Source organism: Scyliorhinus torazame, chromosome 1 (assembly GCF_047496885.1).
Source record: "Scyliorhinus torazame isolate Kashiwa2021f chromosome 1, sScyTor2.1, whole genome shotgun sequence".
NCBI lineage: Eukaryota > Metazoa > Chordata > Chondrichthyes > Carcharhiniformes > Scyliorhinidae > Scyliorhinus > Scyliorhinus torazame.
This window is the reverse complement of record NC_092707.1, coordinates 315,563,728-315,589,532: the sequence shown is the minus strand read 5'-3', so window position 1 is coordinate 315,589,532 and position 25,805 is coordinate 315,563,728. Positions and strand designations below refer to the sequence as shown.

At 48.7% G+C, this 25,805-nt stretch overlaps 1 protein-coding gene across 3 annotated transcripts in view; it reads left to right on the top strand.

Annotated features, from left to right (window-relative positions):
• LOC140424335 (echinoderm microtubule-associated protein-like 6) overlaps nt 1–25,805 on the top strand; it is a 755,202-nt gene that overhangs the window by 212,314 nt on the left and 517,083 nt on the right. For all 3 annotated transcript variants that reach the window (XM_072507857.1, XM_072507856.1, XM_072507859.1), the window contains one exon: nt 9,006–9,143. In XM_072507857.1, the coding sequence (XP_072363958.1) occupies nt 9,006–9,143 (138 nt within the window). The remainder of the gene's footprint in view (nt 1–9,005; nt 9,144–25,805) is intronic.

Genomic DNA, 25,805 nt, shown 5'->3' with positions numbered 1-25,805 from the left:
AGCTTTGTCCCGGGAGGGTGCAAAGCGTGGGGTCCAGGAACTTTGAGGAACGGCCGTCTTCAACCTAGGGCGCCCTGCTGGACACAGAACTTCTCGTGCTATTGACCAACAACAGCGACAACGCATTCCCCGTGAGAGACACCATCGCTCCCACGCACCGGAGATTCCCAACTTGTGGGATGGACGCACCGTTACCTGGAGAAACCAGCGGAATAGGCACCAGTGGGAAAGCCTACTCTCCCACCGCCACACTCCCGAGGACAGTCTCAGGGAAAGGGCCCATTTCGTGGACGGCCAGGCAGAGGAGGCCCACCACTTGTACTGTATCTCAGCACAATAGATGGCACCCATTCAGGTGACGGTCCGCATCTACAGCTTTCCTATACAGATGGAGCTTGATTCAGGGGCCGCAGTCTCAGTAATTAGCTCCTGCACTTACAACCGTATCCGCTTGAGCATTTGCAGTTTGACATTGCGGGACACCGACGCACGGCTGGCAACATACACGGGGGAGCCTTTGGAGATTGCAGGCACTTCGGACGTTCCCGTGGAATACAGGGCAAGTCAGCAAACCTACCAATGGTGAAGTGAAAGGTTCGGACTCCAGTTTGCTGGGATGGGATGAAAGGTCTTTGGCTGGACTAGCATCAAATGTGCCACATGTACCCCAACGGGCCTGATACGTTATTGCCGCGTTTTTCAGGGGTTTTTCGAGAAGGACTCGGTACCATCCGAGGGCCTCAGCCAAGATTTCAGTGGACCTCGAGACCCAGCCGTGGTATTTTCGGGCCTGCCCCATCCCCTATGTGCTGAAGCCAAAGGTGAACACAGAATTGGACTGGCTGGAGCAGTTGGGGATCATCTGCCTGTACAATTCGCAGATTGGGCTGCGCCGGTTGTGCCAGTCATGAACCCTGACGGTTCCATCCACCCCTGCAGAGATTATAAGGTGTCCCATTTAGACCATTACCCGGTGCCTAGAATCGAGGACCTGTACGCTCTGCTCAGCGGACGGCGTACCTTTACCAAGCTTGGCATGAGCCACACTTATCTACAATTAGTTTTGGATCCGGCTTCAAGGAAATACGTGACCATCAACACACACGGTGGTATGTGCGAGTACACCAGTTTGTCTTTCGGAGTTTCTTCAGCATGTGCCATATTTCAGCGGGTGATGGAGAATATTGTCCGAGAGATGCCACAGGTAGCAGTTTACCTATTAATCATCAGTTCGTCCGACCGGGAACACATGAAGAACCTCGAGGATGTTCTACATCATTTCGAGGAAGTCGGAATCCACCTATGAAGCAAAAAGTGTGTATTCCGCCTGAAAGAGGTGGTCTATTTAGGTTACAGGGTGGACAGGAATGGCTTGCATCCAGTGGACGACAAGGTACGAGCAATCCGGCAGGCCCCCGCGCCTAAGAGTCCTACGGAACTCCGTTCCTTCTTGGGCCATATCATAGAAAATTCACTCCAAATTTGACGACGGTGTTGGCCCCACTGCATCTGTTGTTGAAGAAGACCAACAATGATTTTGGGACCCGCCGCAACAGATGGCTTTCGATGAAGTGTAACGCCGGCTATCATCTTTGCATCTGCTGTCTCATTTTGACCTGTCCAAGCCTTTGTTGTTAACCTGCAGTTTCTCACCCTATGGCATCGGGGCTGTTCTGGCACACCGAAGGGTAACAGTATGGAGCGGCCCATTGCGTTTTCTCCTGCACCCTGGTGCCGGCAGAGCGGAACTATGCACAGATCGAAAAGAAGTTTTGGCGTTGGTGAACCGATTCTGCCAGTACGTCTACGGACATAGATTCGCAACTTTTACAGACCATAAGCATCTGTTGGGGTTGTTCAAGGAGGTTAGTGGCGTCTGCCTGCAGTCAGCATTGGGCTCTGCTCCTGGCAGCCTATGAATACATGTTGGAACATCGCCCAGGAACAAAGATCTTGCATGTGGATGTTCTCAGCTGCCTCCCGTTGGCGCCAGCACGCTGACACCTGTCGCATCAGACGAGGTAATCGCAGCCCGACACTTTATGGTCTCTTTGCCAGTTACGGTGGCCCAGGTGAAGGTGTGGACACAGACAGACCCATTATTGGCCAGGGACCACCACACAGTGCTGTATGGGGCCCAGCAGCGTGCTCTCCCAGAGGATCTCTGTGCCTTCACCATGAATGTGGCCGAACTCTCTGTAGTAGATGCCACCCTGCTGTGGGGCTCCAGGGTGGTCATCCCCGAGTGTGGCCAGGGAGAAATTCTGCATGACCTCCACAGTGGACATCCTGGAGTCTCTAAAATTAAGATTTGGAGCAATGGCCTGGAGCAATGTATGGTGGCCCGGAATTGATACTGCTATCCAGACTTTAGCGAAAACAGATCTCGGGATCCCCAGAGACCCGCCTCACCGTTTCCTTTTCTACTATAGGACCATACCACACGCCACCACCAGAGTGGCACCCTTGGAACTCTTAATGGGCATCAGCTGCGCAAGTGGTTGAGCCTTGCCTTGCAGCACATCGGGGAAAAGATTCGCGACCGTCAGGACCATGGGGAAACGAGACAAGCCAGACGCATCAGGGAATTTTCAGTGTGAGAGGTTGTTTACGTCTGGAACTTCGCCGACGGGTGTTGTGGATCCAGGGACAGTAGTAAAGCTTGTACACTGTACAGATGCAGAGTAAAGAATCAAACAGGCACGTGGACCACCTCCGCAGCTGAGCCTTGCAGGTCCTCGAGGGCAGAACAAAACCCCCACGACCTGTGTTGCCCCTTCCTCCGGAGCAACCACTGGTAACACCCAGCGAAGCAGATGAGCCCTTCGATTCGGAGATGTGGGAGGTCAGCTCGTCCGACCCAGACTCCTACATTGAGGGTGAGATTCTCCGATGGGCTGCGCCATCCTGCGCATATGCGGGGATCTTCTTACGCGCGACGGCCCTGACCCAACATGGGGTTGGTGTTCAGGGGCCGGCTGTGCCAGGAACGGGAGAGGCCGACCCACCGATCGGTGGGCCCCGATCACGGGCCAGACCCCATCAGAAGCCCCCTCCCCCCTCTGGTGAAGGAGCCTCTCTCCCCTCTCTGCGTTCCTGCAGAGTTACCGCCAGCAGCGACCAGGGGTGAACGGCCCTGGCGGGACTGTCATTTATTTCGCTGGCCACTTGGCCCATGTGCGACGGAGAATTGCCGCTTGCCGTTTGCGGCGATTCTCCGAGCGGCCCGGCACGATTCTCGCGGCCCTGGTTTCAGGGGAATGAGAGAATCGCGTGCGGGTGTCGGGGCGGCGTGGCGCGACTCGCGCGGCGTGGGGGGAGAATACCATCCGGAGACTTTGCTTACGGCAGTCGAAACCGGTCCAGCAGCCCTTCAGGAGGCCAAGGGATCTTTAACCTTCGGCCTCATCTGACTATGATCTAGCTAGATGCGAGGGGGTTGTAGCTGCCCCCTTAAACTAGGGCCTCTGGGACATAAATAGCCTGCCCAAGTGTGGGTCAACCATGGGAGACCCATCAGGGAGTAGGAGGTGTAATATAATAGATATAATAAATATGAGTTTCTTACAGTCATTGCTTCCGAGTGTTCGCTTGCCTGGTACTTTACAGTTACCATTGACCAGAAACTGAACTGAACCAACCGTATAAATACTGTGGCTCCAAGAGCAGGTCAGAGATTGTCAAATGCATTCTGATGGGAGCAATGCTCTGATAAACATGTCTTTCCATTTAAAAAGTAGATGAGCAATTGTTGAGTTACTGTGCAGTATCTTTTTGTGATGTAGCTATTATCACCTTTTAAGAAAAAAATAAAAATTAAATGATATGGTCTCATCACATGACAAAGCTTTTTAAAACAACTGATTTTTATTGTTTCATTATAGGTAGGCAATTTCCAACAGACACTTTATGCACAGCAAGGTTGCCCAAATATTAAAGGCATGATGAGCTAATCAGATTTCTGGTGATTAAGAGGGCTATATTGAATAGGAAATTTGGAGAGTGGAGGAAGCGAATGTTTAAGGTGCTTGATGGGGTACCAATCCAAAGGTCTGCTTTATGGGTGATTAGTGCCCACCTGTCTTGCTTGTGCGATGAGCTTCAAATTGTATGGGTAGCGTAACATCACTGTTCTTGACTTCCGGATGCGGCTATGCCTAGGTAGGTCGCACGTTCGGCAGCTCCCGCCGGGAACGGACTTTTGGGCTCTCTAGAGGGGCCCTAATGGCAATTGTTCGACGGCTTCCAGTGTGGGAAAGTGACAGCAAGGTCCCCCCGACATTATATGGATTGGATCAGGAGTGGAGCGGTGAAAAAAGTGATCTTGGAGCAGCGAAAAGTGAGAGGGAGAAAAAACAAGATGGCGGCGGGTGGAGACCAAGCAGCATGGGCGCAGTGGTCGCAGGAGCAGCAGGGGTTTCTTAGACGCTGCTTTGAGGAGCTGAAAACCGAAATGCTGGCGCCAATGAAGGCGGCGATTGAGAAGATAGTGGAGACCCAGAAGGCCCAAGGGGCGGCGATCCGGGAGGTGCGGCAAAAAGCCTCGGAGAACGAAGACGAGATCTTGGGCCTGGCGGTGAAGGTGGAGGCGCACGAGGCGCTGCACAAGAGGTGGGCGGAAAGATTTGAGGACCTGGAGAATAGGTCGAGGAGGAAGAATCTTCGGATTCTGAGTCTCCCCGAAGGAGTGGAGGGGCCCGATGCTGGGGCATATGTGAGCACGATGCTCAATTCGCTGATGGGCGCGGGAGCCTTCCCGAAGCCTCTGGAGCTAGATGGGGCTCACCGGGTCCTAGCAAGGAGACCCAAGACCAACAAGTCGCCAAGGGCTGTAGTGGTGAGGTTTCACCGCTTTATGGACAGAGAGTGTGTCCTGAGATGGGCCAAGAAAGAGCGGAGCAGCAGGTGGGAGAACACGGAGATCCGAATCCACCAGGACTGGAGTGCAGAGGTGGCTAAGAAGAGAGCTGGTTTTAATCGGGCTAAGGCGGTGCTCCATCGAAAGGGGCTGAAGTTCGGTATGCTGCAGCCAGCACGACTGTGGGTCACGTTCCAGGATCGGCACCACTATTTTGAAACGCCTGATGAGGCATGGAGCTTTATACGGACTGAAACGTTGGACTCAAATTGAGGGTTTGTTGTGGGGGGATGTTTCCTGTGTCTATGGTGTTTATTATGTTTAGGGAATGTTCCTCTGGTTTGGGTGCTGGATGAGGATGGGTGAAGGGATTTGATGGGGAGACTGTGGGAGAGCGTGGGCGTCGGTGTTGGAGGGGCAGACCCCAACGAAGGAAGAGGGGGAGTGGAGGCCCGGGGATGGGGAATTGGGGTAAGGCCGCAAAAGGAGCTGCGCCAGAGGGGGTGGGGCCGGCTCAGGAAAACGCGGGCTTTTTCACGCGCTAGAGAACTGAAATGAAATAAATCGCTTATTGTCACAAGTAGGCTTCAAAAATGAAGTTACTGTGAAAAGCCCCTAGTCGCCACATTCTGGAGCCTGTTCGGCGAGGCTGGTACGGGAATTGAATCGTGCTGCTGGCCTGCCTTGAAAGCCAGCGATTTAGCTCAGTGTGCTAAACCAGCCCCCGGTCGAGTTTTACAGGAAATACGTGGACCTGCTAGGCCCGTTGCTAGTGAGGACTTTCAATAAGGCAAGGGAGGTGGGGGGACCTTGCCCCCGACAATGTCCGGGGCGCTGATCTCTCGGATCCTGAAGTGGGACAAGGACCCACTGCAGTGTGGGTCGTAAAGACCGATCTCGCTCCTCAATGTGGATGCTAAGTTGCTGGCAAAAGTGCTGGCTACGAGAATTGAGGACTGTGTCCCGGGGGTGATTCATGACGTGATTTGTAAAGGGCCGGCAGCTAAACACTAATGTGCGGAGGCTCCTCAATGTGATTATGATGCCCTCGGTGGAGGGAGAAGCGGAGGTAGTGGTAGCTATGGACGCGGAGAAGGCCTTCGACCGGGTGGAGTGGGAGTATCTTTGGGAATTGCTGCGGAGGTTTGGGTTCGGGGAGGGGTTCATCAGCTGGGTCAGATTGCTATATAGAGCCCCAGTGGCGAGTGTGGCTACTAATCGGCGGAGGTCGGCGTACTTTCGGCTGTACCGAGGGACGAGGCAGGGGTGGCCCCCTGTCCCCCTTGCTGTTTGCATTGGCAATTGAGCCTCTGGCCATGGCACTAAGGGAGTCCAGGAAATGGAGGGGACTGGTCCGAGGGGGAGAGGAACATCGGGTGTCGCTGTATGCGGACGACCTGTTGCTGTACGTGGCAGATCCAGTGGAGGGGAGGGCGGAGGTCATGCGGATCCTAAGGGAGTTTGGGGACTTCTCTGGGTATAAGCTTAATGTCGGGAAAAGTGAGCTCTTTGTGGTGCATCCAGGGAACCAGGGAAGGGGGGATAGACGACCTGCCGTTGAAGAGGGCGGAAAGGAGCTTTCGGTACTTAGGGATCCAGGTGGCTGGGAGTTGGGGGGCCCTGCACAAACTCAATTTGACGCGGTTGGTGGAGCAGATGGAGGAGGATTTCAAAAGATGGGATGTGCTGCCACTCTCACTAGCGGGCAGGGTGCAGTTGGTTAAAAGTATGGTCCTCCCGAGGTTTCTCTTTGTGTTCCAGTGCCTTCCCATTATGATTCCCAAGGCCTTTTTCAAACGGGTAGGTAGGAGTATCATGGGTTTCGTGTGGGCAAATAAGACCCCGAGAGTAAAGAGGGTGTTTCTGGAGCGTAGTAAGGACGGGAGGGCTGGCTCTGCTGAATTTGTTCGACTATTATTGGATAGCCAATGTGGCGATGATCCGTAAGTGGGTAATGGAGGGAGAGGGGATGGCGTGGAAGAGGTTGGAGATGGCGTCCTGTATGGGCACGAGCCTGAGGGCGCCTGCGATGGCACCGCTGCCGCTCTCGCCGACAAGGTACACCATGAGTCCGGTGGTGGCGGCGACGTTGAAGATCTGGGACAGTGGAGACGACACGGGCGAGGTGGGAGCCTCGGTTTGGTCCCCAATTCGGGAGAACCATCGGTTCGTCCCGGGAAGGATGGATGGGGGATTTCGGAGCTGGCATCGGGCAGGGATTAGAAGAATGGGGGACCTGTTTATAGATGGGACGTTTGCGAGCCTGGGGGCGCTGGAGGAGAGGTTTGGGCTACCCCCCGGGAAATGCTTTCAGGTATATGCAAGTGAGGGCGTTTGTGAGGCGGCAGGTGAGGGAATTCCCGCTGCTCCCGGCAGAGGGGATTCAGGACAGAGTGATTTCGGGTGTATGTGTTGAAGAAGGCACGGTTTCAGCAATCTACCAGGAGCTGAAAGAAGAGGGGGAGGCCTCAGTAGAGGAGTTAAAGGGCAAGTGGGAGGAGGAGCTTGGGGAGGAGATAGATGAGGGTCTGTGGGCTGATGCCCTGAGTAGGGTTAATTCTTCCTCCTCTTGCGCCAGGCTCAGCCTAATACAATTCAAGGTTATTCACAGAGCGCATATGACAGGGGCGAGGTTGAGCAGGTTCTTTGGGGTGGAGGATAGATGTGGGAGGTGCTCGGGAAGCCCGGCGAACCACGTCCACATGTTCTGGTCGTGCCCGGCGCTGGATGGGTTTTGGAGGGGTTTCGTGAGGACTATCTCCAAGGTGGTGAAAGTCCAGGTCAAACCAGTTGGGGGTTGGCACTATTTGGGGTAACGGACGAGCCGGGAGTGCAGGAGGCGAAAGAGGCCAGTATCCTGGCCTTTGCGTCCCTGGTAGCCCGGCGGAGGATCTTGCTATTATGGAAGGACGCGAAGCCCCCCAGTGTGGAAGCCTGGATAAATGACATCGCAGGGTTCATTAAGCTGGAGAGGATAAAGTTTGCCTTATGAGGGTCTGTGCAGGGGTTCTTCAGGCGGTGGCAACCGTTCCTAGACTATCTCGAGGAGTGTTCGGAGGAGGTCAGCACCAGCAGCAACCCAAGGGAGGGGGTGGGGGGGTCTCTTTCGGGGGGGGGGGAATTCGGGTGGGTGGGGGGAGCTTCCCTACGAGTACCTTTGAATGTCATATGGGGGGGCTACTGTATATGGGGAAACTCAATGTAAAAGTTTTGTGTAATTTTTGACTTGTGTTTGCGTTTCTTTTTGTTATGGGGGGGTTGTTAAAAATGTTGTTGGAAAAATTTGAATAAACACATTAAAAAAAAAACATCACTGTTCTTGACTTGTTAATAATGGCTTTGATTTGTCCTTTAATTGTTGGTGGGTGTGCATCCAATTTGTGCCCGCTGGCCTCGATATTGCAAAAAAAAAGACATCAGTCTTGTCGCCTGAATTCAGGAACGATCTAGAAAATGTTTAAGAAAGGAAATATTCAGTAAGGCAACTAAGTTTCAGTGAACACATCAGTATTTCAAAGGGCCGTACTAAAATATGCCTACAAAAACAGAGAATGCTGGAAAAACTCAGCATGTCTGGCAGCTTCAGTGGAGAGAGAAAACATTTAACGTTTCAAGTCTGTATGATTGTTAAAGAGCCATATGGACTCGAGGCATTAACACTTGGGGGGGGGGGATTTCCCCCCCCCCCCCGTTTTCGGCAGGCAGGAACGGCAGAGAATCGAAGGAGAGTCTTAAAGCAGCTTTTATGCTGGCAGGATTTCCCTGCTTGATTGTCCCGTGTCCCCCCCCCGCAAAAAACCACCACGGCAGTGACATAGGGAACTCCATTTGAATGCATTTAAATATGATTAGCGGGCCTCCACACTGTAACATCCCCCACACAGCAAATCCCCCCAACGGCGTGATGCCAAGCCAGCAGAGGTTTTTTAGAACAGGAAACTGGAAACAGAACCCATTGAGGGTGCACAGCAAAGTACAGCCCCAAGGGGGAGGGAGTCATGCCCGGGCAATGCCTCTGGCGTCCCTGGTAAGTGCCGGGGGGAAGTGGACTTCTGTTGGGGAGACTTTTTTAGATTTCTCGCATCTGCAGTATTTTGCTTTTATATAAATCTTTACACTTTGATGTTTCATTTTGTCTTACACACAGCTTGTGGAGCCTTGTTGACCACGCTCTTATTGCACGTTGTAACATGGAAGAGGCAGTACGCTCTGTTGCTTTCAGTAGTGATGGATCACAGCTTGCTCTCGGAATGAAGGATGGTTCATTTACTGTACTCCGAGTCAGGTAAGAAAATATTCTTTTCATTGCCCTCCACTAAAGAAAAAAGAACTAGCTGAACACTAGTGAGACTCCATGGGTGAATAAAGAAACAAGGGAACAATTAAGGCTTAAGAAAGAGGCAGACATTAAGTACATAGACAGAAGAGGTATGCAGGATGAGGAAAATACAAAGTGATTCTGTGAAAAATGTTATGATATATGAGAAAATATTTTACAGTCACATCAATAAAATGTGGAAGACTAGGATGTAAATAGGATCATTAAGGGCTTATACCATAGTAGGGAGATGTTAGAAATATTAATTATTTTGCTTCGAGATTATTTACACCGAGATAGGTAGACGTGACATTGAATGATGAAGTGAGTAATGAGATCATTGTATTTAAAATAAAAAAAGAAATGTATTGAATAAACAAAACAACTCGGAGGAAAAAACCTTGGTCCAGACAATTGCCACACAGTCTGCATGGATTTTAAAAGGGGAACTGTTGACTGACCAGAAGACCGAAAGTAGAGAGTGAGAATAAAGGGTAGTTATTCAGAGTGGCAGAAGGTGGGAAATGGTGTTTCATAAGTATCTGTGCTGGGACCACTATTGTTCACAACTAACATTAGCAATTAGAACTTTGAAATTAAAATCATAATTTCTGAACACACAGATGACACCAGTTTTGGTGGTGAGTGATGGGAGGTGAGGATAGTCAGTACTGAAGAGGACTGCAAGAAAATACAGGAGGCCATTACTAAACTTGGGGAATAGGCAAATAATTAAATTTAGCACCGATAAATGTGAAGTAATGCATTTTGGTAGGAAGAATAGGGAGGTTACGTTTTACTTGGGAGGTGCAATCCAAGGTGGTGCTAAGGACATGGCTGATGGTAGGTAGTGGCATTGTCACTGGACTAGGTAATCCAGAGACCCAGAGTAATGCTCTGGGGACCCAGGTTCGAATCCCACCATGGCAGATGGTGAAATTCGAATTCAATAAAAATCTGGAATTAGAAGTCTAATGATGAGCATGAAACCATTGTTGATTGTTGTGAAAAACTATCTAGTTCATTAATGTCCTTTAGGTATGGAAATCTGTCGTCCTCACCTGGTATGACTCCAGACCCACAACAACGTGGTTGACTCTTAAATGCCCTCAGGGGATGATCAATAAATGCTGGCCCAGCCAGCGATGCCCACATCCCATGAACTAATAAACAAAATGCTGAGCTGTTCAAATTAAAGAATGGAAACTTGAAACAGCTGCCCCCGCGTTTCTGTTTGCAATTTGTATAGTATGAGGAGAGTTGGGAAATTGAGGAATTATGTCCCTGACTACTTGTTCTGGTTTTGTACCAAAATAAATGAAATGGGAAATAGGAAAAAAAATAAAACAAAATAGAATGACACTAAAATAAGGCAATGACTTCTCACAGTGCCAATACTTTAAACTGTTCCAAATAATACTTTAACTGCCTTCAGAGCCAACCTTCCCTAATCTATTCAGCAACACCTTAATAATAATAGTATTATTCAGCAACACCTTGTAGGCGTTGAGAGCTATAAACACCCAGTAACTGTTACCATACAGTGCCTTTACTTCTGTTGAGGTTGCTTCTCAGGTTAACCAGCAGTTGGCTTTTCAATTCTGGCTTTGTTAACACTGCTTGCTGGAAGTTAGCTAACTATTCCTGCTGTTGCTGAGATCTAAAATGGCTTCCTTCATAGATTTCAATATCCCCTTAAATCGTTCTTTCCGTTCAATCTATCCATTATCTCATTCAATTTCTTTAGAATTAATCACTGCCAGCATTGATTACCTTCGAGCTCTTAACTTTAGATTTTAGAATTTAAAAGAAAGATAAACTCACTTTATCTGACATGTTCACACCTTGCATATTTACCTGACAGATTTTCTTGACATTGGGTTAGACGAACAAAGGGATCTTGGAGTATAAATGCATTAAACGCTGAAATTTGTGCCACGGGTTAATTATAAATCAGAAAACAAGGGTAGGTTTTTATTTTAGAGGGAGGTAGAAAAATAGGGAAGTTATGCGAAACCAGTACTTAGACCAGACTTGCTTGGCACTGTCAGGGTGCCTGGTTGGCACTGCCAAGGTGCCCGTGTGCCAGGGGAAGTATTTGGCCACTGCTCTGCCCTGCTCCCGACCATTCGGAGGCTCCAATGGCCTCCAAGACCCCTGGTGTGGCCATAACATGGTACCCTGGAGAGCCAGAAGAATGCGGCCTCAACCCGGCCACACATTTTTCGATAAGCTTAATGGCTCATTTAAGTGTCGCTACCTGAATCACTCCCAGCGAGGGCGTGATCCAGATCTTTAGAATTAATCACTCGCAGCATTGATTACCTTCAGCTCTTAACTTTAGATTTTAGAATTTAAAAGAAAAATAAACACAGTTTATCTGACATGTTCACACCTTGCATATTTACCTGACAGATTTTCTTCACATTGGGTTAGACGAACAAAGGGATCTTGGAGTATAAATGCATCAAACACTGAATTTTTGTGCCAAGGGTTAATTATAAATCAGAAAATCAAGCGCTAGGTTTTTATTTTAGAGGGAGATAGAAAAATAGGGAAGTTATGCGAAACCAGTGCTTAGACCAGACTTGCTTGGCACTGTCAGGGTGCCTGGTTGCACTGCCAAGGTGCCCACATGCCAGGGGAAGTATTAGGCCACTGCTCTGCCCTACCCCCGACCACCCGGAGGCTCCAATGGCCTCCGTAACCCCTGGTGTGGCCATAACATGGTACCCCGGAGCGCCAGAAGAATGCGGCCTCAACCCGGCTGCACATTTTTCAATAAGCCTAATGGCTCATTTAAATATCATTACTTGAATCACTCCCAGCGAGGGCACACTCCAGATCGCGCTGGGCACCATGGGTCTGGTGACTCGCATCCGGTTTTGTGCCGCCGTGAAATCCGTTTTGGGCCTCTCCCGCTATGTACCCGCCGCAACGGGATTGGAGCTGGAAGCAACGTGGTGGGAAAACCGCAACCATATGACAGTCTACTTAGTACTCAAGAATCTATCAATCTCTGTTTTGAATATACTCGATGACTGAGCATCCACAGCCCTCCGGAGTAGAAAATTCAAAAATAACCCTTTGGGTGAATCAATTTCTCCTCATCTCCATACCAAATGGCAGATCCCAGCCAGAGGAAACATTTTCACAGCATCCACCTCATCAAGCCCTTGAGAATTTTATATGTTTCAATTGGATCACACCTCATTCATCTAACCTCCAGTCTATTCAATCCCTTGTCAGAAGACTATTTTCTCCTCTGATGAACCATTCTAATATATCTTCTAAGGCCTCTGTTGCTAAGTCGCTAATAATAGATTCAGGCGTTTTGCGTCCTACTGATGTTTGTTCCCCTTTTTCCCTCTTCCTCCTTTTTAAAAAGTGGAATTATGGCTACCAACTGAGAATTCCTGGAAACTATTTTAGATTCTAAGGAATTCTGGAGGATCAAAACCAATGCATCCACTATCTGCAGCTACCTCTTTTCAAAATGTAGCATGAAGTTAGTCAGGTCCAAGGGATTTGTATCTTATCTCTCCTTTATCCTTGACACTGTCTCTTGATCTAGAACAAGTAAGTTCTTCAATTGTAGTAAGACATCTTTACTCTTGTACTCTAATCTCTTTGTATTAACGACTAACACCATTTACCTTCCTTATTTCTTGCCTTACCTGCACCTTAACTTTGAGTGGTTCAGATACCAGGGCACTCAAGTTCCTTTGAATGCAAATATTTCCAATCTCTTATCCAAAAATATTGTGTTCTTTTATTTTCTGACCAAATTGGATAACTTCACGCTGTACCACATTGTATTCCATCGACCATGTGTTTATCCACTCACCCAATTTGTCTATATTCCTCTGCCAACTATTTGCCTCACTGCTTCTTTCCCATCTAACCAGGAAATTAGGGGCATTTATATCTGGGCATCTACACGATTCCATTAAGGAGACATTTTGCGATAGCACCAGTATTTTCTCACTTTCAGAGCAGCCCCTTAATGTTTGAAGGTGATCTCCTGGCAGCAGGCAAGGTGGCCATAAGAGTTAGAGGCACCATCCCCAATGAGGGAGTTGCGGGCATTCACAGATTGCAACAATGCTTGTCACTATTCCTGTGGAGAGGTTTCCCGTCCATCTCAATGGCCTTACTGGCTTTGGACCTTTTTGTTTAATGAGGTAACGAGCGCATCCATGTTAAAGTGTCCTCACACATGGCTGCCTGTGTGGGCAGTGCCGACCCCACTTGTTGGATTTCCAGGTTTGTCATGGCTGTGAGCCCTTGAATTCAACTTCCAGGATTAGGAGGCCACCTCCTGTAAACTTGAGCCAACTGGCTTGCTGACAAAATGGGCTAGCTGGATTCCCATGTTCTTACAAAAACAAGAGCAAGAACAAACAGGAACATCATAATAAATAACTACCTAATCAACACCCAAACCCCCCTGTCCTTCCCCTCTTGCTGCCCTGCCTTCTCCGTTTTAACCCCTTTATCTCCCCCACCCTTCCCCCTCCCTCTGCTGGCACCTCAATCAATCTTGAAGATGTCGATGAACGGCTTCCATCTCCGGGCAAACCCATCGACCGACCCTCTCAAGGCAAACCTTCGGAACTCCGCCCAGGTTGCTCGTCCATACCCCGGTTCCTCCACCCAAGCAAATTCCATCTCTGGGCTATTAGGGAGGCAAAGGCCAGGATATGGCTTCTCTTGCCCCCTGGACCCCAGGGTCTTCTGACCCTCCAAATATCGCTACTTCTGGACAGGGGACCACCTTCACCCTCAACACCTCGGACATTACATCCATGAACCCATGCCAGAATCCCTTCAGTTTCAGAAAAGCCCAGAACATGTGAACATGGTTTGCGAGCCTCCCAGCGCACCGCTCACACTGATCCTCTTCCCCCTCAAAAAACCTACTGATCCTAGCCACCGTCATGTGTGCCCTATGATATGCCTCGCACACGACGAGGGCGTATTCACCCTCTTTGGTGCCTCCTGCCATACCCTGGCCTCCATTTACCCCCCCCCCCCCAGTTCCTCTCCCATTTCTGTTTGACTTTTCATCTGGCACTGCCATGATGCCCAGGTGGCACTACCAGCCCAGCTGGGGCACTGCCAGGGTACTCGGCTGGCAAGGCCAAGCTGGCATTTTGCCTGCACTGGATATCGGGCCCGGGAGTGCCCTGCCGATATGTGGTGGGATGCATTGGGGGCTTGAGGGCCCCCCAGCAGGTGAGTTGGGGCATTGGCAGGGTTGCATCGGGGGGTTCAAGAGATTGGGGTGCCATTTAATAATGGCATCCTGATCTCCTCCTGGGCAGGCTGGAGGGAGGTGTGTTCTCTGCATGGGCCTGAAATAGCAACAGTGTTTTTAAAAGTTTTCTTTACGGGATGTGGGCGTCGCTGGTTAGGTCAGCATTTATTGCCCATCCCTAGTTTCCTTCAGAATGTGGTAGTGAGCTGCCTTTTTGAACCGATGCAATCCCTGAGGTGGAGGTACACCCACAGTTCTGTTAGGATGTTCCCTGTAAGAACATTATTCACAACGTCCTATGCTGCCCTTACTCATGTATTTGCTTTGTTTGGCCCCTTGTTCCGCACTGTAACCAATCACTGTTTATCGATGTACCATTTGTCAATGTATACAGTTGATTATTCGTTTTTTGTCTACTATGTACGTACTGTGTACGTTCCCTTGGCCGCAGAAAAATACTTTTCACTGTACTTCGGTACATGTGACAAATCAAATCAAGTGAATTCCGAGATTTTGACCCAGTGAAGGAATGGCAATATATGTCCATGCTGGGGTGGTGAATGACTCGGAGAGGAACCTCCAGGTGTTGTGGTTGCCGTTCTTGTCCTTCTAGATAGCAGTGGTTGTTTGGAAGGTATTGCCGAAGGAGCCTTGGCGAGCTCCTGCAGCGCATCTTGCAGATGGTGCACAAGGCCACCACTATTAGTCAGTGGTGGAAGGATTGAATGTTTGTGGAAAGGGTAGCAATCAAGTGGGCTGCTTTATCCTGAATAGTGTTGAGCTTCTTGAGTGTTGTTGGAACTGCACTTATCCAGGTAAGTGGAAAGTATTCCATTACACTCCTGAATTGTGTCATGTAGATGGTGGACAGGCTTTGGTGGGGTCAGGAGGCGAGTTACTCAATGTAGGATTCCTAGCCTTTGACTTGCTCTGATAGCCACAGTATTAATATGACAAGTCCACTTCAGTTTCTGATCAATGGTAACCCTCAGAATGTTGATGGTAATGCTGTCAAGGGACAATGGTTAGATACTCTCTTGTAGGACATGGTCATTGCCTGGCACTTGTGTGGGGCGAGTGGAACTTCCCACTTGTCAGCCCAGTTTGGATATTGTCCAGATATTGTTGCATTTGGACAAGGACTGCTTCATTTTTTGAGGAGTCGGGAATAGTGCTGAACCTTGTGCAGTCATCCGCAAACATCCCCACTTCTGACCTGAAGATGGAAGGGAGGTCATTGATGAAGCAGCTGAAGATGATTGGACCTAGGACACTACATAGAACATAGAACATTACAGCGCAGTACAGGCCCTTCGGCCCTCGATGTTGCGGCGACCTGTGAAACCACTCTAAAGCCCATCTACACTATTCCCTTATCGTCCATATGTCTATCCAATGACCATTTGAATGCCCTTAGTGTTCGCGAATCTACTACTGTTGCAGGCAGGGCATTCCACGCCCTTACTACTCTCCTGAGTAAAGAACCTACCTCTGACATCTGTCTTATATCTATCTCCCATCAATTTAAAGCTATGTCCCCTCGTGCTATACATCACCATCCGAGGAAAAAGGCTCTCACTGTTCACCGTATCCAATCCTCTGATCATCTTGTATGCCTCAATTAAGTCACCTCTTAACCTTCTCTCTAACGAAAACAGCCTCAAGTCCCTCAGCCTTTCCTCATAAGATCTTCCCTCCATACCAGGCAACATTCTGGTAAATCTCCTCTGCACCCTTTCCAATGCTTCCACATCCTTCCTATAATGCGGCGACCAGAATTGCACGCAATACTCCAAATGCGGCCGCACCAGAGTTTTGTACAGCTGCAACATGACCTCATGGCCCCGAAACTCAATCCCTCTACCAATAAAAGCTAACACACCGTACGCCTTCTTAACAACCCTCTCAACCTGAGTGGCAACTTTCAGGGATCTATCTACATGGACACCGAGATCTCTCTGCTCATCCACACTGCCAAGAATCTTACCATTAGCCCAGTACTCTCTCTGTCTTCCTGTTATTCCTTCCGAAATGAATCACCTCACACTTTTCTGCATTAAACTCCATTTGCCACCTCTCAGCCCAGCGCTGCAGCTTATCTATGTCCCTCTGTAACTTGTAACATCGTTCCGTACTGTCCACAACTCCACCGACTTTAGTGTCATCTTCAAATGTACTCACCCATCCTTCTATGCCCTCCTCCAGGTCATTTATAAAAATGACGCAAAGCAGTGGCCCCAAAACAGATCCTTGTGGTACACCACTAGTAACTGGACTCCAGTCTGAACACGTCCCATCAACCACCATCCTGTGTCTACCAGCTAGCCAATTTCTGATCCGAACTGCTAAATGTCCCTGAATCCCATGCTTCCGTATTTTCTGCAGTAGCCTACCGTGGGGAACCTTATCAAACACTTTACTGAAATCCATATACACCACATCAACTGCTTTACCCTCATCCACCTGTTTGGTCACCTTCCCAAAGAACACAACAAGGTTTGTGAGGCACGACCTACCCTTCACAAAACCGTGTTGACTATGTCTAATCAAATTATTCCTTTCCAGATAATTATACACCCTATCTCTAATAAACCTTTCCAAGATTTTGCCCACACCAGAAGTAAGGCTCACTGGTCTATAGTTGCCGGGGTTGTCTCTACTCCCCTTCTTGAACAAGGGGACAACATTTGCTATCCTCCAGTCTTCTGGCATTATTCCTGTAGACAAAGATGACTTAAAGATCAAAGCAAAAGGCTCAGCAATCTCCTCCCTAGCTTCCCAGAGAATCCTAGGATAAATCCCATCCGGCCCAGGGGACTTATCTATTTTCACACTTTCCAGAATTGTTAACACCTCCTTATGAACCTCAAGCCCTTCTAGTCTAGTAGCTTGAATCTCAGTATTCTCCTCGACAACATTGTCTTTTTCCTGTGTGAATACTGATGAAAAATATTCATTTAGCACCTCTCCTATCTCCTCGGACTCCAAGCACAACTTCCCACTACTGTCCTTGACTGGGCCTACTCTTACCCTAGTCATTCTTTTATTCCTGACATATCTATAGAAAGCTTTAGGGTTATCCTTGATCCTATCTGCCAAAGACTTCTCATGTCCCCTCCTGGCTCTTCTTAGTTCTCTCTTTAGGTCCTTCCTAGCTAACTTGTAACTCTCAAGCGCCCAAACTGAACCTTCATGTCTTATCTTTAAATAAGCCTCCTTCTTCCTCTTGACAAGTGTTTCGACTGCCTTAGTAAACCACGGTTCCCTTGCTCGACCACTTCCTCCCTGCCTGACAGGTACATACTTATCAAGGACACGCAGTAGCTGTTCCTTGAACAAGCTCCACATTTCCATTGTGCCCATCCCCTGCAGTTTTCCTCTCCATCCGATGCATCCTAAGTCTTGCCTCATCGCATCATAATTGCCTTTCCCCCAGATATAACTCTTGCCCTGTGGTATATACCTATCCCTTTCCATCACGAAAGTAAACGTAATTGAATTGTGGTCACTATCACCAAAGTGCTCATCTACCTCCAAATCTAACACCTGTCCTGGTTCATTACCCAGTACCAAATCTAATACGGCCTCGCCTCTCGTTGGCCTATCTACATACTGTGTCAGGAAACCCTCCTGCACACATTGGACAAAAATGGACCCATCTAAAGTACTCAAACTATAGCGTTTCCAGTCAATATTTGGAAAGTTAAAGTCCCCCATAATAACTACCCTGTTGCTTTCGCTCCCATCCAGAATCATCTTTGCAATCCTTTCCTCTACATCTCTGGAACTTTTCGGAGGCCTATAGAAAACCCCTAACAGGGTGATCTCTCCTGTCCTGTTTCTAACCTCGGCCCATACTATCTCAGTAGACGAGTTCTCATCAAACGTCCTTTCTGCCACCGTAATACTGTCCTTGACTAACAATGCCACCCCTCCCCCTCTTTTACCACCTTCCCTGAGCTTACTGAAATATCTAAACCCCGGCACCTGCAACAACCATTCCTGTCCCTGCTCTATCCATGTCTCCGAAATGGCCACAACATCGAAGTCCCAGGTACCAACCCATGCCGCAGGTTCACCCACCTTATTCCGGGTGCTCCTGGCATTGAAGAAGACACACTTTAAACCACCTTCCTGTCTGTCGGTACACTCCTGCAACTTTAAAACCTTACTCATGACCTCACTACTCTCAACCTCCTGCATACTGGAACTACAATTCAGGTTCCCAAGCTCCTGCTGAACTAGTTTAAACCCTCCCGAAGAGCATTAGCAAATTTCCCCCCCCAGGATATTAGTACCCCTCTGGTCCAGGTGTAGACCATCCCGTTTGTAGAGGTCCCACCGACCCCAGAATGAGCCCCAATTATCCAGAAATCTGAATCCCTCCCTCCTGCACCATCCCTGTAGCCACGTGTTCAACTCCTCTTTCCCTATTCCTCGTCTCGTTATCACGTGGCACGGGTAACAACCCAGAGATAATAACTCTGTTTGTCCTAGATCTAGGTTTCCACCCTAGCTCCCTGAATTCCTGCCTTACATCCCTATCCCTTTTCCTACCTATGTCGTTCCTACCTCGTGGAACTCCCGAAATGATGTCCTGGAGTTGAGATGATTGGCCTGCAACCACCACAACCATCTTCCTTTGTGCCAGGTATGACTCCAACCAGCAGAGAGTTTCCCCCCGATTCCCATTGACTCCAAGATAAAAGCAAATTACTGCGGATGCTGGAATATGAAACAAAATCAGAAAATAGTAGACAATCTCAGCAGGTCTGACAGCATCTGTGGAGAGAAAAGGGAGCTAACGTTTCAAGTCTGGATGACTATTTCAGATGATGACTCCCAGCCCCTCATGGATGCCGAGTTTCTAGTTGCTTGATTTGATTTGATTTGGATTTGTCACGTGTACCAACGTACAGTGAAATGTATTCTGCGTACAGTCCAGGCAGATTGTTCCATACATGAAAAACATAGGACATACGATAAATACACAATGTAAATAGATAGACGACATAGACATCGGGTGAAGCACTGGAGTGTAGTGCTACTCAATAGAGAAGATGAGAGGAGAGATCAGTTCAGTCCATAAGAGGGTCATTCAGGCGTCTGGTAACAGCGGGGAAACAGCTGTTTTTGAATCTGTTACTGCATGTTGTCAGACTTTTGTATCTCCTGCCCGATGGAAGAGAGAATAAACCGGGTGGAAGGGGTCTTTGATTATGTTGCCCGCTTTTCCAAGGCAGCGTAAATGGATGGAAGACGGGTTCACGTGATGGACTGGACTGTATTCACAACTCTGAAGTTTCTTCCAGCCTTGGGCCGAGCAGTTGCCATACCAGGCTGCGATGCAGCCAGATAGGATGCTTTCTATGATGCATCTGTAAAAATTGGTAAGAGCTAATGTGGACATGCCAAATTTCCTTAGTTTCCTGAGGAAGAACAGAGGCTGTTGTGCTTCCTTGGTCATAGCGTCGACGTGGGTGGACCAGGACAGATGTTTGGTAATGTGCACACCTAGGAATTTGAAGCTGTCAACCATCTCCACCTCGGCACCATTGTGTATGATACTTCGCTTCCTGAAGTCAATGATCAGCTCCTTAGTTTTGCTGACATTGAGGGACAGATTGTTGTCGTTACATCACGCCACTAGGTTCTCTATCTCCCTCCTATACTCTGACTCATCGTTGTTTATGACCTGACCCATACGGTCTTGTCATCAGCAAACTTGTAGATGGAGTTGGCACCAAATTTTGCCACTCGTTTGTGCATAGGGAGTATAATAGGGGGCTACGTACGCAGTCTTGCGAGGCCCTGGTATTGAGAACTATCAATGAGGAGGTGTTGTTTATCCTTGCTGATTGTGGTCTATGTCAGGAAGTTGAGGATCCAGTTGCAGCGGGAGAGCCAAGTCCTAGGTTTTGGAGTTTTGATATGAGCTTGTCTGGGATTATGGTGGTGAAGGCGGAGTCTGATGTGGGAGTCCTTGTTGTCAAGATGCTCCAGGGATGAGCGTAGGGCCAGGGCGATGGCGTCTGCTGTGGACCGGTTGTGGCTGTATGCGAATTGCGAAAGGCATTCTGGGAGTATGGAGTTGATGTGTCTCAAGACCAGCCACTCAAAACAGTTCATAATGATGGATGTGGAGGTCACCAGACGACAGTGGTTGAGACAGATTGCCTGGTTCTTCTTTGGTATCGGTATGATGGTGGTCTTATTGAAGCAGGTGGGACATTGGGACGGAGTAGGGAGAGGTTGAAGATGTCTGCGAACACAGCCGCCAGTTGGTCCATGCAGGATCTGAGTGTTTTGTAACCCGTTATGTTGTTTCAGCCTTGACACAACCGACGAGAGTCTGAAGTCTATCCCATTTAGCACGCTGGTAGTGCAACATAACATGATGGCGGGTATCCTCAATGTGAAGACAGGATTTTGTCTCCACAAGGACTGCGGTGGTCACTTCTACCAATAGATCAAATGTATCTGCAGCAGGCAGGTTGATGAGGATGAGGTCAAGTATGTTTTCCCTCTTGTTGGTTCCGCTCACCACCTGCTGCAGTCCCGGTCTAGCAGCTATGTTCTTTAGGACCTAGCCAGCTCGGTCTGTGGTGGTGCTACCGAGACTCTCTTGGTGATGGACATTGAAGTCCCCCACCCAGAGTATATATTGTGCCCTTTCCACCCTCAGTGCTTCCTCCAAGTGGTGTTCAACATGGAGAAGTATGTGGTAGATGGTACATGGTAATCAGCCGGAGGTTTCCTTGTTTAACCTGAAGCCATGAGACTTTGTGGTCCAGAGTGGATGTTGAGGACTCCGAGGGCAGCTTCCTCCCGACTGTATACCACAGTGCCGCCACCTCTGCTGGATCTGTCTTGTCGGTGAGATATGGCATAGCCAAGAATGGTGATAATGATGTCTGGGACATTGTTTATAAGGTGTGATTCTGTGAATATGACTATACTAGGCTCTTGCTTGACTAGTCTGTCAGATAGCCCTCAACTTTGACACAAGCCCCCAGATGTTAGTCAGGGCTGGGTTTGCCATTGTTATTTCCGGTGCTTGGGTCGGTGCCGGGTGGTCTGTCTGGATTCATTTCTCTGCCAGACCATTTTGGAGGGCATTGCTGTGGGTCTGGGTCACATGTAGGCCAGACCAGGTAAGGATTGCAGATTTGCTCCCCGAAAGGACATTAGTGAACCAGATGGGTTTTAACGACAATTGACAATAGTTTCATGGTCATCATTATTAATTCCAGATATTTTATTGGGTTTATATTTTGCTATCTGCTGTGGTAGGATTCGAACCCACGACCCCAGATCATGACCCTGGGTATATGGATTACTAGTCCAGTGACAATACTACTACGCCACCACCTTCCCTAGATGTAACACTAGATGTATTAGACAGAACTTCACAGGACACCCCCCATTTCGAACAAAGGTCGAATGAGACTTACTCCCTTGGGAGATGCTGGTCAATCTGATTGGATTTATAGTGAAAAATTGAAAAGCAAGTCATGCAAGATATAAGATTTTTATTATGGATAAATATATTTGGATTAAATAGAATTGTATCTGTTTTTCATTTTGAAATTTTAAAAATATATAATAATCAGAAGCAAGAGTCCATGCTAATGATACACTGTTTGAAGTATCAAATAAGGCCACATGGATTAAATTCTGAAATATAAAAAGGGGCAGCCACACTGCTAGGACTGTACTACAGACCCCCCAATAGTGGAAGGGAGTTAAAGAGCAAATATGTAGACAGATTTCAGAGTGCAAAAACAATAGCGCAGTAATTGTTGGGAACTTCAACAACCCTAATATCAATTGGAATACAAACAGTGTGAAGTGCACAGTGGGCCCAAAATTCTTGAACTGCATTCAAGAGAACTTTTTTAGCCAGCACATTACAAGCCTAATGAGACAGTGTGCAATTCTAGATTTAGTCATAGAAAAAGAAGCTGGCAAGTGGATGCAGTGTTGCACCGTTTTGGAGATCGTGACCATAATATAGTTAGATCCAGCATCATTCTGGAAAGGAACAAAGATACAACCCGGAGCATAAGTTCTAAATTGGGGAAAGACACATTTTATAAAGCTGAGAGATGAGCTGGCAGAGAGGACTGGATACAGCTTTTAGAAGGAAAGACTGTGTCAAAGCAGTGGGAGGTATTCAAAGGCAAAATTCTATGGCACAGTGTAGACATGGCCCCAGAAAGAAAAAGGGTGATACTGCCAAATCTAGAGCCCCCTGGTTATCCAGAAGCATGCAGGCCAAAGTAAAGCAGAAGAATAAATCTTATGACAATCACAATAGACTTAATATGGGCGGCACGGTAGCACAGTGGTTAGCACTGTTGCTTCACAGCACCAGGGACCCAGGTTCGATTCCCGGCTTGGGTCACTGTCTGAGCGGAGTCTGCACGTTCTCCCCGTGTCTGCGTGGGTTCCCTCCGGGTACTCCGGTTCCTGCCACAAGCCCTGAAAGACGTGCTTTTAGGTAATTTGGACATTCAGGTGCCGGAACGTGGAGACTGGGGCTTTTCACAGTAACTTCATTGCAGTGTTAATGTAAGCCTACTTGTGACAATAAAGATTATTATTATTATACTGTAGAAATTCTAGAGGAATAAAGAAAATAAGGGGTGAAGTAAAAATGTAAATTAGGAAAGAGGATATGAAAAAATATTGGCAAATAAAATCAAAGAAAATCCGAAGATGTTTTACCAATATATTAAGAGCAAGAGAATAACTAAGGAAAATGTAGGGCCTATCAGAGATGTACATGGTAACTTGTGGGTTGATTCAGAAGATGTGGCCAGGGTTCTGAATGAGTACTTTGTCTCTGCCTTCACCAAAGAGAGGGATAGTTTAGGCATTCCAGTTAAAGAGGAGGAGTGTGAAATATTAGATGCAATAAGCATAGTGGGAGAGGAAGTACTGGAGCACTGACATTTTTGAAGGTTGATGAATCACCAGGGCTGGATAGATTGAGCCCTGGCTGTTGAAGGAAGCCATGGAGGAAATAATGGATGCACACAGGATAATTATCCAACCGTCACTAAATACCAGAGCAAATGTTCTACCATTATCTAAAAAGGGTGTGCGAGATAGGTCAGAAACTATAGGTCAGTCAGTCTGACTTCAGTGGTGGGCAAATTATTGGAAACAATTCTGAGACACAGAATAAACTATCAATTAGAAAGACTCTTTCTGAATGACTGGACGCAAGCATTCTAGGTAGAGGAAACTGTAGCGATTTGTACGAACGACTGATCGAGAGGGCTGACACTACTGGACGTGACGAGGTAGAAATGGGAGGAAGACTTGGGGCTCGAAATAGGGTGCGGACTCTGGAGCGCAGCACATAGGGTCAACTCCACCTCCTCGCGCGTGAGACTCAACCTAACGCAACTAAAGGTGGTACATAGAGCCCACTTAACAAGAACTCGAATGAGTAGGTTCTTCCCGGAGGTGGAGGACAGATGTGAACGGTGCCAAGGAGGCCCCGCCAACCACGCCCACATGTTCTGGTCTTGCCCCAAACCTGCTGGGTACTGGACAGCCTTCTTTGAGGCGATGTCTAAAGTGATGGGGATGAGGGTGGGGCCGTGCCCGGAAGCGGCGGCCTTCGGGATATCAGACCAGTCCGATCTCTACATGGGGAGGAGGTTGGATGCCCTTGCCTTTGCCTTCCTGATAGCCCGCCATAGAATCCTGCTCGGCTGGTGGTCAGCAGCACCACCTAAAGCTGCCGACTGGCTGTCCAACCTGTCGGAATTTCTCCAAATGGAGAAAATCAAATTCGCCATCCGGGGGTCAGAAGATGGCTTCTTCAGAACATGGGGACCATTCACCCAACTGTTCCAGGACCTGTTAGTGACCAACGAACAAACAAATAAATAATCAAGTAACTAAGAGCCAGGGGAAAGTAGCCGAGTCACAAGAAAAGAGAGGGAAGGGAGGGAGGACCCGGGGCGAGGAGGGGGTAGCCAAACGCAGCTGAAAGGAAACGGGAGCTGTAGAGATGGAGGGTGGAGAGGGGGGTGGAGAAAGTCCAGAAAAGAAGGGGATGGGGAGAAAGCCCCCCCCACCCCCCCCAATGGCATGCAGAATGACATTTTCTCTTCATTACTTCGCTGTATGTACACGTCCCCTGTTTTTATTTTCCCACCCTTTGGTTGGTCTTTTAGTTATGTAGTGTTTTTGTTATTTCTTTTGGTTTCTCTGTGTGTACATCTAAATATACCACGTGTAAAACACAATAAAAAACTTTCTTTTAAAAAAAAAAAAGTCTCTTTCTAATCAGGGAGAGTCAGCAAAGTTTTGTTAGTGGAAGATCATGGGTGGGATTTTTCTTCTGGGGATTAAGTCCCCACACCCGCCGGAAAATGGGCGAGAATCACTCCGGACTTTTTCCTCGAAGGTCTGGGGGGATTCTCCGTTATCCAGGGGGCTAGCAGAGCCCCGGCGTGTGTCCCGCAGCTCTCGTTGCTGGCGGGTCCCTGCTAGCCAGACCGCGCGGCCGCGTATGGGTGCGGCGGCCCACCAGGGCGCAGGCGCCGCCGGCATGGTGGAGCCACACAGTGGGCCCATGTGGAGGAAGGTAGGTCCCTCCCAGATCGCAATGGTCCACCGATCGGTGGTCCCCCATCGTGGGCCTCGCCACCGCTGAGGCCCCACCCCCCAGTCAGATATCCCCCGCCCCCCACCAGGACCGCCACTGCGGGTACCAGCTCCCGCCGGGTGGCACCACATGTAAACCACGCCGGCGGGAGTTCGGCCGGTCGACCGCGAGAGTCGCAGCGGGGGCCTTTTCCAACGGCCCCCGACCACACCGCGTCGACCCCGCACGCGGGACTGGCGGTCCGTGGAGAATCGCGCCAGGCGCGATTCTAATTTAATAGAATTTTTTGTGCAAGGAGTCAGGAGGGCTAGAAGGGGTCACGAATAGTCATTGGCAAATAGGGTTAAGGAAAATCCCAAGGCCTTTTACACGTACATAAAAAGCTAGAGGGTATTCAGGGAAAGGGTTGGCCCACTGAAGGATAGGCAAGGGAATCTATGTGTGGAGCCAGAGGAAATGGGCGAGGTACTAAATGAATACTTTGCATCAGTATTCACCAAAGAGAAGGAATTGGTGGATGTTGAGTCTGGAGAAGGGTGTGTAGATAGCCTGGGTCACATTGAGATCCTAAAAGATGAGGTGTTGGGCGTCTTGAAAAATATTAAACTAGATAAGTCCCCAGGGCCGGATGGGATCTACCCCAGAATACTGAAGGAGGCTAGAGAGGAAATTGCTGAGGCCTTGACAGAAATCTTTGGATCCTCACTGTCTTCAGGTGATGTCCCATGGATGCCTCGTT